The sequence below is a fragment of the Entelurus aequoreus genome, linkage group LG04, assembly GCF_033978785.1.
Source record: "Entelurus aequoreus isolate RoL-2023_Sb linkage group LG04, RoL_Eaeq_v1.1, whole genome shotgun sequence".
NCBI lineage: Eukaryota > Metazoa > Chordata > Actinopteri > Syngnathiformes > Syngnathidae > Entelurus > Entelurus aequoreus.
In genome coordinates this window covers 66687452-66705540 of record NC_084734.1, presented here as the reverse complement: position 1 = coordinate 66705540, position 18089 = coordinate 66687452, and the positions used below count along the sequence as shown (strand labels likewise).

General features: G+C 38.3%; 1 protein-coding gene across 1 annotated transcript; it reads left to right on the top strand.

Annotated features, from left to right (window-relative positions):
* The first annotated feature begins 203 nt into the window (after window positions 1-203).
* Window positions 204-17844, top strand: apool (apolipoprotein O-like). The gene is made up of 11 exons (XM_062045521.1): window positions 204-325; window positions 5023-5121; window positions 5193-5312; window positions 5705-5759; window positions 7111-7209; window positions 10883-10974; window positions 11063-11167; window positions 12708-12906; window positions 13064-13345; window positions 16769-16864; window positions 17349-17844. Exons 1-11 carry the CDS (start codon window positions 314-316, stop codon window positions 17435-17437), a joined length of 1248 nt encoding a protein of 415 aa, XP_061901505.1. The 5' UTR covers window positions 204-313; the 3' UTR covers window positions 17438-17844.
* Window positions 17845-18089: the final 245 nt, after the last annotated feature.

Sequence of the window (18089 nt, the reverse complement as noted above, 5' to 3'; positions counted from 1 at the left end):
GTTGGTTGTCGTTTTTGATTACCTTGGTTGCCATTTTATCACAGGAAAGATTAAAAGTGAAAGAAAAAAAATAACCCCAAGCTAAGTCACAATTATGAGGTATGCATTCATACATTATGATAATACTACAACCTGTACTTGTTTTTACATATGCAATGCAGGAAGCATATTAAAATCAAGCGCTCATTGTCTAAACTGCAGTACCAATAACCACCGTTAGATGGCGGCAGCTAACCGTGGTATGGAAAGGCGAGGTTGCAGCGCACAGACCCAGTAGAAGAAGAAGAAAGGGGACGGAAATAGGAGCGCTGTCATGGCGGCCAAGGTGAATACTTGTCTAATGTTCTCTTCTGCAAAGTTTCTGTTTAATAAACGCATTTTAAGAATGCGTATCTATATAGTGTATCTACGTCCGACATTCCGGCGTCGTGAGTTGTCAGACATGAGTAGTTATAACGAGGCATTCGTCCAGTATGATTATACATCTGGCAGAATTAGTCAACGCTGTTGTATGTAATTAGTTTACAGATCATTTTGGATTATTTGTCTGCTAAATATTGCAATTTAACCGCGCATGTGAAAAAAAAACTGTTTAAACTTTGCTTGTTGTGCCTCAGTGGAACCGTGGAACATAGTTTAAATAGGAACACATTTTAAAGTAGTTTAAATAAGAAAATCAACATTTAGGGTGCTCTACATATCAGAGAGACTGTAATCGGCAATTTCTAACAGATACTGTTTAATTTAGTTCACAAGTCAGGCACATTATTTAAGACCACGTCTCAGCATTCCTATCACTAAAATTAACCACTGCATGTATTTAACACCTGAGCCGCGTTCAATACGATCACAACATACAACCTGTTGCCTTTAGGAAGCAAATAATGCCTTCTTAATCAATTGATGCTCTATTTTCCTCTGAGAATGGCAAGTAATTGTGTTTATTCCAAGTACACCAATTTTACTTTCAAGCAGCTCCGTTTGACCACATTGGATACTAACAGCGGCCGACTGGGTCAAAAATGTGGCTCTGGATCCATCCATCCATCCATTTTCTACCACTTGTCCCTTTTTGGGGGTGCTGGAGCCTATCTCAGCTGCATTCGGGCAGTGGGCGGGTACTATTTGACTCTTAACCTCAATTTATTTTGACACATATTTTGGAGTTATGCAAAAACATAGGAAACATATTATTCAATCATTTCTTTTTACTGCAAAATAACAGTTATCCATCCATCCGTTTTCTACCGCTTGTCCCATTTGGGGCGGCGGGGGGTGCTGGAGCCTATTACGGCTGCTTTCGGGCGGAAGGCGGGGTACACCCTGGACAAGTCGCCACCTCATCGCAGGGCCAACACAGATAGACAATAACACAGTTTAAAAAAACAATATTTACCAATAAAGGCAATGGCCATGTGATTACAGACTTTATCCTACTGAGTTTTCTGACAAGATGAAATGTTCCTTTACATTCTGCTAACAGTGACGGAGCATGAAAGTGCTACGAATACGTTTGCTGTAAAATTTCTCATAGAGCCCCCTGTCATTAATTATGTTATATCATGATACGATTATACATCTGGCAGAATTAGTCAGTGCTAATGCCCACTGTTGTATATAATTAGTTTACAGCAGCTGGATCATTTCAGATAATTTTTTTTGCTAAATATTGCAATTTACCAGCGTTGGTTGCATTATGTGAAAAAAACAAAACTGTTGTAACTTTGCTTGTTGTGCCTTAGTGGAACATATTTTAAACAAGAACATATTTTAAAGTGGTTTGAATAAGAAAACCAACATTTATGGTGCACTACATATCAGAGAGACTGTAATTGGCAATCGCCCCCTGCGACCCCGAAGGGAATAAGCGGTTGAAAATGGATGGATGGATGGATAATAGATACTGTTTAATTTAGTTCACAAGTTGGGCACATTATTTAAGACCACGTCTCAACATTCCTGTCACTAAAATTAACCTCTGCATTTATTTAACACCTGAGCCGCGTTCATTAGATCAGAACATACAACCTTTTGCCTTTAGGAAGCAACTAATGCCTTAATCGATTAAACGCTCTAATTTCCTCTGAGAATGGCAAATTGTGTTTTTTCCAAGTACACCAATTTTACTTTCAAGCAGCTCCGTTTGACCACATTGGATACTAACAGCGGTGAACTGGGTCAAAAATGTGGCTCTGGATCCATCAATCCATGTTCGCATCCATTTTCTACCGCTTGTCCCTTTTTGGGTGTGCTGGAGCCTATCTCAGCTGCATTCGGGCGGTAGGCGGGTACTATTTGACTCTTAACCTCAATTTATTTCGACACATATTTTGGAGCCGTGCAAAAACATAGGAAACATATTATTCAATAATTTATTTTTACTGCAAAATAACACAGTTAAAACAAAAAACTATTAATACAAATACAATATTTACCAATAAAGGCAATGGCCATGTGATTACAGACTTTATCCCACCTAGTTTTCTGACAAGATGACATTTTCCTTTACATTCTGCTTACAGTGACGGAGCAGGAAAGTGCTACGAATATGTTTGCTGTAAAATTTCCCGTAAAGCCCCCTCTCATTAATCATGTTATATTATGATATGATTATACATCTGGCAGAATTAGTCAATGCTAATGCCCACTCCATCCATCCATTTTCTACCGCTTGTCACGGGGGGTGCTGGAACCTATCTCAGTATGTAATTAGTTTACAGCAGCTGGATCATTTCAGATTAGGTTTTTTGCTAAATATTGCAATTTACCCGCGATGGTTGCATTACGTGAAAAAAACAAAACTGTTGTAACTTTGCTTGTTGTGCCTTAGTGGAACATAGTTTAAACAAGAACATATTTTAAAGTAGTTTAAATAAGAAAACCAACACTTATGGTGCACTACATATCAGAGAGACTGTAATCTGCAATTTCTAATAGACACTGTTTAATTTAGTTCAAAAGTTAGGCACATTATTTAAGACCACGTCTCAGAATTCATGTCACTAAAATTAACCACTGCATTTATTTAACACTTCTGCCGCGTTCAATACGATCAGAACATACAACCTGTTGCCTTTAGGAAGCAAATAATGCCTTCTTAATCAATTGATGCTCTATTTTCCTCTGAGAATGGCAAGTAATTGTGTTTTTCCAAGTACACCAATTTTACTTTCAAGCAGCTCCGTTTCACCACAGCGGCGGACTGGGTCAAAAATGTGGCTCTGGATATTTATACTATTTAACACTTGGGACAAGCGGTATAAAATGGATGGATGGACACTGAACCTGAATTTATTTTGACACATATTTTGTAGTTATGCAAAAATTGCATGTGCCTCACAATACGAAGGTCCTGGGTTCAGTCCTGGGCTCGAGATCTTTCTGTGTTAGAGTTTGCATGTTCTCCCCGTATCTGCGTGGGTTCCCTTCGGGTACTCTGGCTTCCTCCCACCTCCAAAGACATGCACCTGGGGATAGGTTGATTGGCAACACTAAATTGGCCCTAGTGTGTGAATGTGAGTGTGAATGTTGTCTATCTGTGTTGGCCCTGCGATGAGGTGGCGATTTGTCCAGGGTGTACCCCGCCTTCCGCCTGAATGCAACTGAGATAGGCTCCAGCACCCCCCGCGATCCCAAAAGGGACAAGCGGTAGAAAATGGATGGATGGATGTTTCAACAGGAAAACTCCAGGTACTCCTGATAGCCAGTTCGCCCCTGGCTGCTAATGCAGAACAAGCTCCCTCCTTGCATCTCATTAGATTGTTGGCATCTTATCAGATGCCTTTTAAATCTACCATTAGGAAATACTTGAATTATATCACCTTAAGACATCCAGCTCAGGAGTGAAAAGTAATATGTTTAGCAGGGATATACAGTAGGTTAATCTTATTCAGAATGATCAAATTATTGGCATGGACCAAGCATGATACAACATCTAATGAGATTGATTGAACTACGGGAATCAGGTTAAGAACCGTCCAACACATTATTTAAAAAGTATAAATACTATGGGTAAACTTTTTGCAGTGGTGTAAATCGCTGTATTTTTTGCTTATCGTTCATAATCTTTATGAAAGACAAGAGGAAGGTTGATTTTTAGTCTAACATGTACAAATTAGCTTGTTGTAGGTGGCTAGCAATGCAGCTAATTAGAGCAATCAATTCTGCCTCAATCACTTTAAAAATGCATTAAAATACAGCCAGCAATTCTACATTTATGTTCCGTAACCTCTATAATATCCAAGCTGTAGCGACATTGTTATTGTCAGAACGAACACAAAGTAACTCTTATTCCAGCGGAGTAACACATCGGCATACTTCGGTATTAGTTGTAAAACCTAGCTATGGCAAGAGATAAGCTAGCTTCTACGTCAGCACCTGAAATGCGTTTGAGTTTGTAATGCACAACATAATGCGATAGGACACCAATCTGTACTGACTGAAAAACATGCACAATCATATTACAATATATGTAAAGTATTAGCCCACACTTCATGTTTTGTTTGTACGCAGCTAGCTCGACAGCCTATCAAGTTGTAATAACAGGCATGACGTTCTGACTGTATCATGATCAGTATTAAAGTGACTCATATATACATGTATATATGCATTTATACATGTGTATATATAAATCTATATTTACATGTGTATATACAAAGTCAAGGGCGGTCACTGCATGTTTTTGCCGTTGATGTTGGTAACATTTTTTAGGGTATTACAGCTAGTGACAAGGGTGCTGGCGGCTTTTGCCGCAGTTGCCATGGTTAAGTTTGAGCCCTGTATATATACTTGCAGTGTATATATAAAATGTTAATGGAGGGTTTTGAAGTTGTTTTAGAGGGCTTTGAAGGTTACAACGGTGACTCCCGTTAGCCGCATTTTCTAAGCGTTTTTTTTTGTCATCTTTAAAATCCTAAAAAAAAAGGCGTGTGTGTTCTTGTCTCTTATAATGATTGTGAACGAAAGGCAAAATTCCAAAAAAAGTGCAGTTCCCCTGTAACAGCTTATTTTTGTTCTTCCTAGTTGGTGATGGTGGCCGTCCCGGCAGTGCTGGGCATCGCCTCCATCCGAGTGTACACTGTGAGTGAAGTGTCCACTGATGGTCTCGTCACTCGAGAGAAGGTACTTGCATCAATATTGAAGGAGGCAACTCCTCGTCACATTACATTGATAAGATTAATTTCTGTCTCCAGCTGAACATCTACACCCCAGTAACAAAATCTGCACAGCTGGTTCCTGATCAGCCAGGGCTCATTGAAAACGGCCTAACTACAGCGAGAGAAGGCCTGTTACCCTTTGTCCATGCTGTAAAGGTACTTGGTTCTCTTTAGCGCCTTTTTACAACATGCAATATATATACACTTAACACTTCCCACGGTTTGATTATCTTACTTACTGTTTGTGCATGCATCTGCTATTAGATCTCAAACAGAAAGTGACACATTCACAAGATTGCCTGTGCCATCAACGGAACATTAGCCAAAACACACAAAAAAAAATCTGGCACTCATTTTGAAGTTGCTGAGCACAATCCCACATTCTCGGAAATGGTGTTCATGCAATTACGTCCCACCCATGATAAGACTTGACAGTTTGCTGTAGTGGAAGATGGAGAAAAAACACCAAGTGCCTGACTCGCATGCAAACATGTCACACTGTTGTTGGAAATTGTTCTCATGATGCTTCTGTTCCATTTTCCACACAGGGGGCCTGTGTTTCCGTGAAAAGAGGAAGTGTAAATCTTTACCACGCTGGAGAGGGTAGGTTGCTTTAGTGGCTGCAGTTGCAGATGTTCCATAAACATACAGTATACGAAGGCACATTACACAAATTATAACATGCCAGATCGTAATCTTCCTCTTGAAACACTTTAAAAATCATTAAATGTATAAATAATTCAGAAAGAATAACGGAGGGAACTAATTTTGGCCGCTTGTAACCGTGATCTTGTGAGGGTAGGAACGTAGACCAACGGGTAAATCGAGAGCTTTGCCTTCCGGTTCTGCTCCTTCTTCACCACGACGGACCAATACAGGGTCCGCATCACTGCAGGTGCTGCAACAATCCGCCTGTCGGTCTTATGATCCACTCTTCCCTCACTTGTGAACAAGACTCTGAGGTACTTAAACTCCTCCACTTGGGGCAATTTCTCCTTCCCTACCTGGGTGAGAACCATGGACTTGACTTGGACTTAGAGGTGCTGATTCTTATCACAGTAGCTTCACACTTGGCTGCGAACCGATCCGCAACAAATTAATTTTTCCCATAAGAAATAATATGTCACATTAATTTTATAGACACTAATTATAGTTTTAATATGCAGAAAACAATGCAAAATATGTATAAATGCATTTTACATAATCTTTAGGTTTTATTGTATAATTGTTTAAGACAACGATGAACAGAGAGAGATCATGCGGGGAGAGCCACGCCGATGCCACCTTCATACTTTGCTACAAATTCCCTCTCGAATTTAATCGTGTTTCTCACCTTTATCAAAGTGCTAGCATGTGCAAATTTTTTTGGCCCCATATTACCTAATTTTGCAGGCTAGCGAAATTGTTTTTAAAAAAGGACAGCAACCGAGTCAGGAATGTGTGGGATGCTTTGTTTTGACACAAATCCGTAGAATGGTAAGCAGACAAACAAGTTGAAGTTTGTCAACCGTAATGTTTGGCCAAACTGATAAACTGAGACGTTTTATAAAAAAAAAATCATACAGAAATTGGGGCGTACAAAAACTAAGGTACGTCTATTTTTGTTGCTAAACAGCATACTTACTATAGTACTTTCTGTGGAATGGAGGATGATGCAAGACTGTCGTTTACATAATGTACTTTTATGTTATTCAGATTTACACCCAAATTGGTTGTTCCTTACCATATTAATCACCCAATGTACACAGTTAAATGTGATTTTTCTTTGTTTGTATAACCCGGCTAACTAAAAAAAATGCAAACCAATCCACCAACATGGCTAAACAGGATGCAATAGTGGAGAATTGTGTCAGAAAACTACTTTGTGTACGTAATCATTGTTGAGATGAGATGGTGTGATATACAAAAGAGTTAGGAGTATTTTCTACATTGACTGTTCTTCTGTGTGTCTCAGATGTATACCACTACTTGAAAAATCCTCCCCCGGGTTTTCTACCCAGATTTGGCACAATCACCATGGCTGGCCTGCTTGGCATGTTCTTGGCACGCAAAGGTAACCTGTCACTAATGCAGGCACACATTACAGTCGTATGGGGAGATGTTATTTTGAGAGTTTGTGATACGCACATTTACCAAGTGAAAGAGCTAAATTATGCAATTGTTAAATATAGCAGCATGTTCAACTAAGTTATTTACACAAAAATATTTTGTAAATGTCTATTTACATCCCTTAATTGTTTCCAAACGGTGTCTGTAACATGGCAGTAAAACAGCTGATCAAACATAACAGACGTCATCGTCATGGACCCACTCGCTGTGGAAGTTAGCTCTCCAATCAGCGAAACAGATGATGTTTTTGGGGAATTTAGTGAGTAATTTGTGAAACCAAAACAATACAAACAGAATGCCATTGTAGGTTAATAATACTAACACAGACACTTGTAATTGTGTTAGCATAACAGCTAATGCTAATGACGCGAGCTTACTTACATTACGATAGCACATACAAATATGCAGGAAAACACTTGTACAGACATCACACATGTGACGGTTTAGTATGTGAGAATTATTTTAGTTATATTGTAAAACCTACAAACGTTGGTAGGAGTGATGAATGAAGAATCCTTTCGAGTAGAAGCGCTATAGACGAATAGTAAACGGAACGGCACTTATACTTCCAGTTGAAACCTCAGTCTAAACAGGAAGGCGCTGCAGCAGGTGTAGTGAGCGAACTTGTCCAAAAGATGGCACCATACCACGAATAATAATAACACACCATTTCCATGTTTTTGCCTATTTTATTTTTTTTAACAATTTGCATTTCTATTTAAGCCGCAGGGTTCAAAGTGTTGGAAAAAAGTAGCGGCCTATAGTCAGGAATTTACGGTACATTTTTCAAACCAAAATACACAACAAGAACACCACTGAATAGCTTATGTTAACATGAGGTTTAACGGAACAAAGTTTAAAAAATACATATATTTTTCACAAATACTAATCATATTGAATAAAAATTGCGCATGGACCCAAAGATTTAGTCTGTCGTTCAGGCTTTTCACTTACCGATGTCTCGTCCACATGTTCACACAGGATTGATTGATTGAGACTTTTATTAGTAGGTTGCACAGTGAAGTACATATTCCGTACAATTGACCACTAAATGGTAACACCCGAATACGTTTTTCAACTTGTTTAAGTCGGGGTCCACTTAAATTGATTCATGATACAGATATATACTATCAGATATATACTATCATCATAATACAAGATAATCACATTGAATTATTTACATTATTTACAATCAGGGGTGTGGAGGGGGGGTAGGATATGGACAGCAAGTAGTGGACATAGAGAGAGAGAGAGAGAGAGAGAGAGAGAGAGATCAGAAGGCATAAGAAAAAGTATCTGCATTTGACAAGATAATCACATTGAATTATTTACATTATTTACAATCAGGGGTGTGGAGGGGGGGTAGGATATGGACAGCAAGTAGTGGACATAGAGAGAGAGAGAGAGAGAGAGAGAGAGAGAGAGAGAGAGAGATCAGAAGGCATGAGAAAAAGTATCTGCATTTGATTATTAGCAATCCGGGGAGGGTGTGCACATACCCAAAAGCAGTCCAAGAGAAACAAATAACAGTTTGTAGTCATTTTGTTGTCTTGATAGTTTGTACATTTAATGATATGTAATGATTGTTTTGGATTTGCCAAATCCATATCATTAGCTGACAAAAAATACAACTAATGTTACGTGAAGTGTAGTTTACATGCTCAACTCCACACTTTTGAAAGTTAGCGTACCCTCAAGGCAGTTTTGTAAAGGTTACAAATTTTAACCTTTACTTGTAAACTTTAAATGACTGAACAATTTGGAGATTATCAGAAGCTAAATAATACTTAATAAACAGTTCTGTTTAATTGTGTGTGTCTAAAATAGGATATGTGGGTTTCTGGTTCTAACTGTAACACAAACAAACCAAGAATGTTTCTAGTAACGGAATGCATTTCAGCATATGTCTGGCACTTAGAGTTTATGAATTTTCCTCAGTAAAATGTTTGACCGTTTGTATGCTACATTATGCCTCAGATCTGCTTCTGATAGCCATTTATCAGATACATGTATCCAACTTTAATTCTCCTTCACAGTTTAAATGAGTAATATCAATCAATCAATGTTTATTTATATAGCCCTAAATCACAAGTGTCTCAAAGGGCTGTACAAGCCACAACGACATCCTCTGTACAGAGCCCACATACGGGCAAGGAAAACTCACCCCAGTGGGACGTCAATGTGAATGACTATGAGAAACCTTGGAGAGGACCGCATATGTGGGTAACCCCCGCCCCTCTATGGATTCATTTTCGCTTCAAACAACATGTACCGTATTTTTCAGACTATAAGGTGCACTTAAAATCCTTTAATTTTCTCAAAAAAAACAGTGCACCTTATAACCCTGTGCACCTTATGTATGGATTAAATGTAGTTGTGCTTACTGACCTCGAAGCAATTTTATTTGGTACATGGTGCAATGATAAGTGTGACCAGTAGATGGCAGTCACATTTAAGAGATACGTGTAGACTGCAAGCTGAAGCCTGTTCAATAAATGATGCGAGCACAGCAAGCCCAAAACTTTGATGTTTCATTGAGAATATAGAACATTACACATGGTGCTCGAAAATCAGTCAACATGTTTTAGTATGACTTTGGTAAGCTACAAAGCCGCACCACGTGATGGATTGTCAGCAAATTAGGGCTGCCATAGTCAGGCGTACTGGGATTCAACATACGGGTATTATTATGGTGTGTGTAAAAGGACCCCAAAATGGCTCATGCTAGGAGACATTTTACCTAGAATTTTGTTCCGCAATAATATGCAAAACCAACTCTTCTTACCTATTGGTACCTGCTGATGTGTATTTGGGATCCCCATAAATCCTCATTCGTCATTTCAGTCCGCGCATACGCCGTAGTCAATAAGCTCCTTATTTGTCTCTATCCTCTTGTTGTGGGGCGTTTATCTTTCGCTGTTGCCATTGTTAATACAAAGTAACGTACAGTTCTAACGTATATCTGTCAGGAGACTAAAAGCGCTAAAAACTACCGGTACATCAAAGATGACGGGGAAAAAGACGCTGTTGAAGTAGAACCACATAAATAAGACCGCCCACAAAACGGCACTTCCTGAAGAGACGGTCAGAAAGCGGCTTGAAGATGGTCTGTAAAACATAATCTATGCAACATTTTGACCAAAGAACCACCATTACATGTTATGTAAACCACAAGGAAGTGTTTTATATGTAGAAAAAATAAATCATAATATGACCCCTTTAATGCACCTTATCTTCGGATGCATCTTTTATATGAAAATAGACCTGAGAAGACACGCTCATCAGCATTGCGCTGATAATATAATCCGGTGTGCCCTATAGTCAGAAACATACAATACTGTACATTATATTAAAACATTGAATATACCTTGGTTTATAAGGACTATAATCTGTCATTGTCATGGCAGTTGAACTACTGTAAACTTGGTGGACCAGCTAGGACATCTCTCATGTTGCCTGTATTAGTTTATAGCCATGGGTATTAGTACTAGCATCTACTTTAGTGTTTAAATGTCACTGTTGGAATGATAAGACAGCATTAGTTTGAAGAAACGCTGTTGTAGTACTGCTACTTTAAAGTTCTGAAGGTTAATTCATGTAGTAAAACATCATTTTAGGCTCTCGTTTGAAGAGAATCACAGTTCCTTTGGGTCTGATAAGTGCTGGAGCCTCAGTGTGCTACCCCAGCCAGGCAGTGGTTGTCTTTAAGGTGAGCATTTTTCTCCATACAAATCTTGTTGGCAGCCGTTAACACAGACATTCATGCAACAAAACACTGGTATTCTCTTGTTACCAAGGTGACTGGCAAGAAAATGTATGCTGCTGGCCAGTGGAGCCGCGCTGCTGTGTCTTCACTGCTCACCTCCAAGTCTTCAGAACCTGTTATTTCTCCACAGCCACAGGTTATTTATCCCTTTTAAACATAATGTGTTTACTTACAACTAAAACAAACTTAATAATTTCCTTTTAAAAATAATATCTTTATGAGAAAATTGTCTTTGCTTTTTTATTGATTAAATGTCTTTCTCAGACAATGGAGTACGTTTGGTAATATGTAAATAGGCTAAATTTACACGATTCACTTTCTGTCAATGTTGGTTCAACTTGAGGGATGGTAGAGACTCCCTCTGAATAGTCTGATTTCCTGTTTCCGTGCCACTGTCCAAGCATAATAATGCATGCCGAAGGATTTGTGCAAGAACAAATAATTGTGTTGTAATCTTAGTTTATGTTGCGTTATTCTTCTTTAGACTACAAAACAGTTGATGTTAGTTCCAATTTCTTCCACACAGTCATCAAAATGTAACAATTAATTTATCTAAAAATCTGTTTTAATGCCCATTTCCTTTGCCTGCATTTGTGTACTTTGTTATAAGCTTAGTGATTGTTCTGTAGTACACTATTGTAAATCTAAAAAAATTAAGGTCACATTGTAAAAAATTTAATATATTGTAGGTCTGGTAGGGTTGCACAATTTTAAGAAAATAACTTAGTTGTGATTTTTCTCTCCAAAATTGCGATTTTCATATTTAATAGATATAAAAACTGCGAAAATAATGAATTAAGGAAGACTTTACTTTTAGACAGTCAATCAACATATTCTTGTCTCAAGGTCCCACACAGACAGACTCTGCTTTTGTCTACATCATGTTCTTAAACTGAAAAAATAACTGATACAAACTATGCAGTGTTTATAATGTAATGTAATAATAAAATATAATATTAAAGCAAGTAACTATTTTAAAAGATATAAACTTTTTTTTATAAACATTTACTTGTATAATTATTTGCTATTGTACTGTATTTGAAAGGTAAATAACTTTATACTGAATAAATAAGCACAAAAAAAATGTTATAGCATATTGACCATCCGATTTGAAGCTGAAATATTACCACAAGACATTTGGCTTTGTAACCATATTATTCCTCTTAAATTTTGTTACTCTGCGGGACTTCAAGTCGCGAATAGCAAGACTCTCTGTCTGTCTTACTATGTGTGTATAAAACAGGCGATCTCACTCTCCGCCCACCCGGACAAAGATTGTGAATGACTACAAAGAGGGCTCACTGCGTTCAGTTAATTCTACTGTAAACAAACCTGCCCAGGTGCAGAAAGCGATGCACAGAGTGAGACCTCCTTCTCCCTGTTTGAAGCGATAAATGAAGAAACGCTAGGTTCAACAATTCTGATTAGCGAACATGTCTGCCAGTCAAATACCGGTGAAGGCAAAAAAAATAAAAAGAGATTATCACACTAATAAAACTAAATGTTGATTCAATGTCGATCAATTTACAGCCCTAACGCCTGGTACTGGAAAGAACAATGGTATAATGGTTTTTCAACCGGCAACATGTACAGGCTTATCTACATGTACTGTATATTGCTTGAACAGATTTGTAAGTGTCCTTATTTTGTTTGCATATTACACATGCTCTTCATAGGCAGCTCCTGTACAACCTCATGAGGTTACAGTGGTTAACGAGCCTTGTCACGCTTCAGAGCGCATCTCAGATGCTGAAGCGGAATCAGTGGAGTGTGTTGCAGCTTCTGATAAACTCGTCATCGCTATCACAGCAGAGGGGGTGCCAGTCACACAAGCAGAGATCTCAGCCGAGCAGGTCCCCGTAGAGACTGACTCAGGTAGAACAGATATTGATCTCTGACCTCCCGTTTCTCGGTCTCTAGTTCTTTATCCCACATCAATCACATGCGAATACTATTATTTTTATTTTATTTTTCTTTGTTACTCTCCATTTGTATCCTCATTGTGTGCTGCATCTGATGTCTTAAAATACAGAGACCACTCCTCCCACCAAGGAATCAGTTGACCCTGTTCAATGTGAGGAGCCTCAGCTCTCCAACAAAGCACCAGAGGGCGCTGTTGCTGCATCTGAGGACGTTTCCATTGCATCAGAGGTCATTGTTCCTGCATTTGATGCCTTTCCCACTGAAACCCTGCCTTTGGAGCCCACATTAAATCCAGACCCTGAGACGGGAGAGATTGCTCAATCCACACCAGCTGAGGTTCCTGCTTCCACAGAAGAACCGCCAACTTCAGAAACCACAGCGGAACTAGCAGGTATCACATATATTTGGACTAGACCACATCAGTCAGTTTTCTTAACTAGCTGAATCATTCATTGTAATAAGCACTAATAGATAAAGTCCCAACAAACTCTTCTTTCTATTTCGGTCACTTCCTGATATTACATAATTTTTATTTTTTTTTCCATAAAGAAATACAATCATGTGTGCTTACGGACTGTATCCCTGCAGACTGTATTGATCTATATTGACATACACGTACACAATATGTATATATTGTTTTTTATTTTGATTTAATACAAAAAAAAAAATTGTTTTTAATTATTTGTATTTTTTTTTTTTAAATTTCTTGCGCGGCCCGGTACCAATCGGTCCCGGGCCGCGGCCCGGTGGTTGGGGACCACTGCATTAGAACATTTGTGCTGCGATACAGACAGACAAAAAAGACTGACTCCCTTTTTTAGTTTCATTTTTAACACGCCAACAGTAGCCATCAGATCCACCGTTGTACACATTTTACTGCATCCAGCGCTTGTCACAACAGCGCAAACTTCCTTATTATACACCAATCACGGTTTAGGTGAGCAAGTTGTTCACCAACCTCGAAACTCTGGACTTCAACAATACAACACAAGTGTGACTGAAATGCCGCTGGCTTTGAGCAGACATTAGGAGGGGAAAAAAGGGACAGCAGGCAGGAAGTTGACAGGTACTTTTTATCTGATCAGAAGTTGTGAATATGTATGGGGTACCGAAACCTAGTTTTGTAATTGTAATACGCCAACAGCAGCCCTCATAACACCGTTAACCTGCTAGCCAGTAGCCACAACAACAACAACTTTCTCATTATGCACCAACGGTTACGGTGAGCAAGGTTGCATTCAGGAACACCCAGAATTTTGGCATCAAACATTGCATATCAAGCAAGTCGTATTTTGCATGTTTTCAATGTTTCGTATTTTTGTACAAACCCCGTTTCCATATGAGTTGGGAAATTGTGTTAGATGTAAATATAAACGGAATACAATGATTTGCAAATCCTTTTCAACCCATATTCAATTGAATGCACTACAAAGACAAGATATTTGATGTTCAAACTCATAAACTTTATTTTTTTTTGCAAATAATAATTAACTTAGAATTTCATGGCTGCAGTACGTGCCAAAGTAGTTGGGAAAGGGAATGTTCACCACTGTGTTACATCACCTTTTATTTTAACAACACTCAATAAACGATTGGGAACTGAGGAAATTAATTGTTGAAGCTTTGCAAGTGGAATTCTTTCCCATTTTTGTTTTATGTAGAGCTTCAGTCGTTCAACAGTCCGGGGTCTCCGCTGTCGTATTTTACGCTTCATAATGCGCCACACTTTTTCGATGGGAGACAGGTCTGGACTGCAGGCGGGCCAAGAAAGTACCCACACTCTTTTTTTACGAAGCCACGCTGCTGTAACACGTGCTGAATGTGGCTTGGCATTGTTTTGCTGAAATAAGCAGGGGCGTCCATGAAAAAGACGGCGTTTAGATGGCAGCATATGTTGTTCCAAAACCTGTATGTACCTTTCAGCATTAATGGTGCCTTCACAGATGTGTAAGTTACCCATGCCTTGGGCACTAATGCACCCCCATACCATCACAGATGCTGGCTTTTGAACTTTGCGTCGATAACAGTCTGGATGGTTCGCTTCCCCTTTGGTACGGATGACACGATGTCGAATATTTCCAAAAACTATTTGAAATGTGGACTCGTCAGACCACAGAACACTTTTCCACTTTGCTTCAGTCCATCTTAGATGATCTCGGGCCCAGAGAAGCCGGCGGTGTTTCTGGATGTTGATAAATGGCTTTCGCTTTGCATAGTAGAGCTTTAACTTGCACTTACAGATGTAGCGACAAACTGTATTTAGTGACAGTGGTTTTCTGAAGTGTTCCTGAGCCCATGTGGTGATATCCTTTAGAGATTGATGTTGGTTTTAGATAGAGTGCCGTCTGAGGGATCGAAGGTCACGGTCATTCAATGTTGGTTTCCGGCCATGCCGCTTATGTGGAGTGATTTCTCCAGATTCTCTGAACCTTTTGATGATATTATGGACCGTGGACAAAGGGGTGTACCTCGCCCCATCCTTTCTTGTGAAAGACTGAGCATTTTTTGGGAAGCTGTTTTTATACCCAATCATGGCACCCACCTGTTCCCAATTAGCCTGCACACCTGTGGGATGTTCCAAATAAGTGTTTGATGAGCATTCCTCAACTTTATCAGTATTTATTGCCACCTTTCCCAACTTCTTTGTCACGTGTTGCTGGCATCAAATTCTAAAGTTAATGATTATTTGCAAAAAAAAAAAAGTATCAGTTTGAACATCAAATATGTTGTCTTTGTAGTATATTCAACTGAATATGGGTTGAAAATGATTTGCAAATCATTGTATTCCGTTTATATTTACATCTAACACAATTTCCCAACTCATATGGAAACGGGGTTTGTATTTGTATATGCTTTTGTGTTTTGTAATAATAATTGTTGTAGTTTTATTTCTTATGTTTTAAGCTATTACTTAGACTGTATCATTTTAATGATAACTAACTAGCGGTATTTCAATTATTAGTATGTTCAACTCAAAATGTCACAAAATTCCATAAAAATTAAAAGACTGTTTTTTTATTGCAAAAATTGGCATGTTTTAATTTTTTTTTTTAATCTACTGGTTTGTGCACCGTTGAAGTACAGTTACCGATTTAACACCAATATTGGTTAAAATTTAAATTATATCCATCCCTAGTCTTGCCCTAAAGACCAACAGTACATTTCTGGCCTTCAAAATTAAAGTGTTGCACGCTAAATCCCGTCTGATAAGATAAGGGGAAGATAAATATAAGAATAGTATTCTTCCATCTGCTCCTTTCTGATCATGGAAATGTATAAGAAACAAAAAAACAATGAAAGTGTCAACTGTATATGGCTTGTATATATGCATTTTCATGAAAGGAATAAAAAGGAAAAAAAAGAAATGAAAGGGTCTCAGTTAAATAAAAAGTAAATATACTTTGCACAGTCGCTCTGTATTGCTATTTTGGTTTTGCTTTGATACTTCTGAGAATATGTTGTTTTGAATTCCATATTCTTGAATTTCTATGTTTTTTTAGCACTGTTTGAGCACCCGCAGCATTTCAGAAGTACATATTGGGTAGTAGTATCGGTATAAATGTAAAGGATTCCCATCCCTATTCATGGAAAACTCAGCATTGTTTTGCTTCCCTAATTCTGACTCTTCTAAATCTTGTTAATAGTTATTCTTTAGTTGCAGTTAACTTACGTACAATACATGGGACAGACACAAGCTCACTCTAAGGAGGATAAGCGATATAGAAAAAAATACATTGTGCATTGTTCATGTAACAAAGTGTTGTACTGATGACAACGGTGTTGACACTGTGTGATTTGTCACCTTCAACACCAGTTGCTGAGTCCTCAGAAGTGCCGACTGCTGCTGCGGAAAAGGAGCAGACACCAGAACACACGCCTTTGGAACATCCTGCAGTAGAAAACAACAAAGGTACAATGTCATTAGGTCAATAAACCTGTTAGAAGGAAGATTTCTTACAAACATTCCAAGCTTTCTACGACTTCCCAAAAATTCCAGAGAAGACAAAAATGTGCTGGCTCTGGTTTTTGTGTAACATTTGCTCCTAATGATTCAAACACCTCACAAAAATGTCATATCTTGGGAAACATGCAGACAGTTTTGTGACTGACCGTTTTACCCTCCTAGCCAAAATCACGCCTGAGTTACTTAAATCTAAGTTTTGAACTTTTTTGCTCACATGCACTTGTAAAAGTATGATACATTTTTTTATTTTCTTTGACTTATTAATAAGTTAATTCTTGTCACAGGAGTGTTGGTGTTGCTCTGAGTTATTGTTGCTCTTACCTATTGTGGCTCTTACCTATTGTGTCTGTCAACATATGTAGCACTACACAAATCTGGCATGAAAATGTTCTCGAACGTTACCATTTATTTTTTTCTCCATTCCCTTCAGGGGACTCTTGTTATACACCGGATCCCGCACTTTTGGACTTTGGCCAATCCAACCCAGAGGACGAAGACCTCTACAGCACTCGCAGCTAAGATCCACTGCCACAAATCTCATCCATACTGAGAGACACACATACAGTATAAAGCGGACAACATTATTTTTTTTAGGTGACATTGTCATTCTTGCCACACAATTTTGATTCCCCACATTAAAAATGAAGTGAAAACATGGTCAAATATTGTGTAAGGATAGATGTGTGCTACGGATATCAGATTGTATAATTATCCCACTCTTTCTTTTTATGTTTACCAATGAATTGCTGTTGTGTTGCAGTCGACACAGTCCTGAATGTTTGTCATTTAGATTACTGTGTTGGTTACCTCTGCATTTCTTCTAATCATTATGAATATTTGGACGTAAAATTGTGCAATTATGTTTTTGCCAAAAATGTATTCACTTATTGATTAAAGAAGTCAAATAAATCTATATTTTTCTTGAATTCATGTTTGTGTTTTATCTTATGCAAAAACAAATGCTTGGTCTAATGCCAGGGTTAAGTGAAGCAGTTGTAGAAGTCTCTGTTGTGTTGAGCGATTGATTGAGTAGTTGGACAAAACACTCTTTACAGCCTCAATGCGTATTTTAGGAAAAAACATTTAAATTAAAGTTGGTTTCTGCTTGCCATAACCTTCACTCTTTTTTTTCTAATAAATGCACATCAACATTTAAATTGCACTGTAAACA

Coding starts and splice junctions, on each gene's coding strand:
- apool (XM_062045521.1), top strand. Junction 10,975..11,062: donor AGGCAGTGGTTGTCTTTAAG/GTGAGCATTTTT, acceptor CTTGTTACCAAG/GTGACTGGCAAGAAAATGTA. Junction 12,907..13,063: donor CCCCGTAGAGACTGACTCAG/GTAGAACAGATA, acceptor CTTAAAATACAG/AGACCACTCCTCCCACCAAG.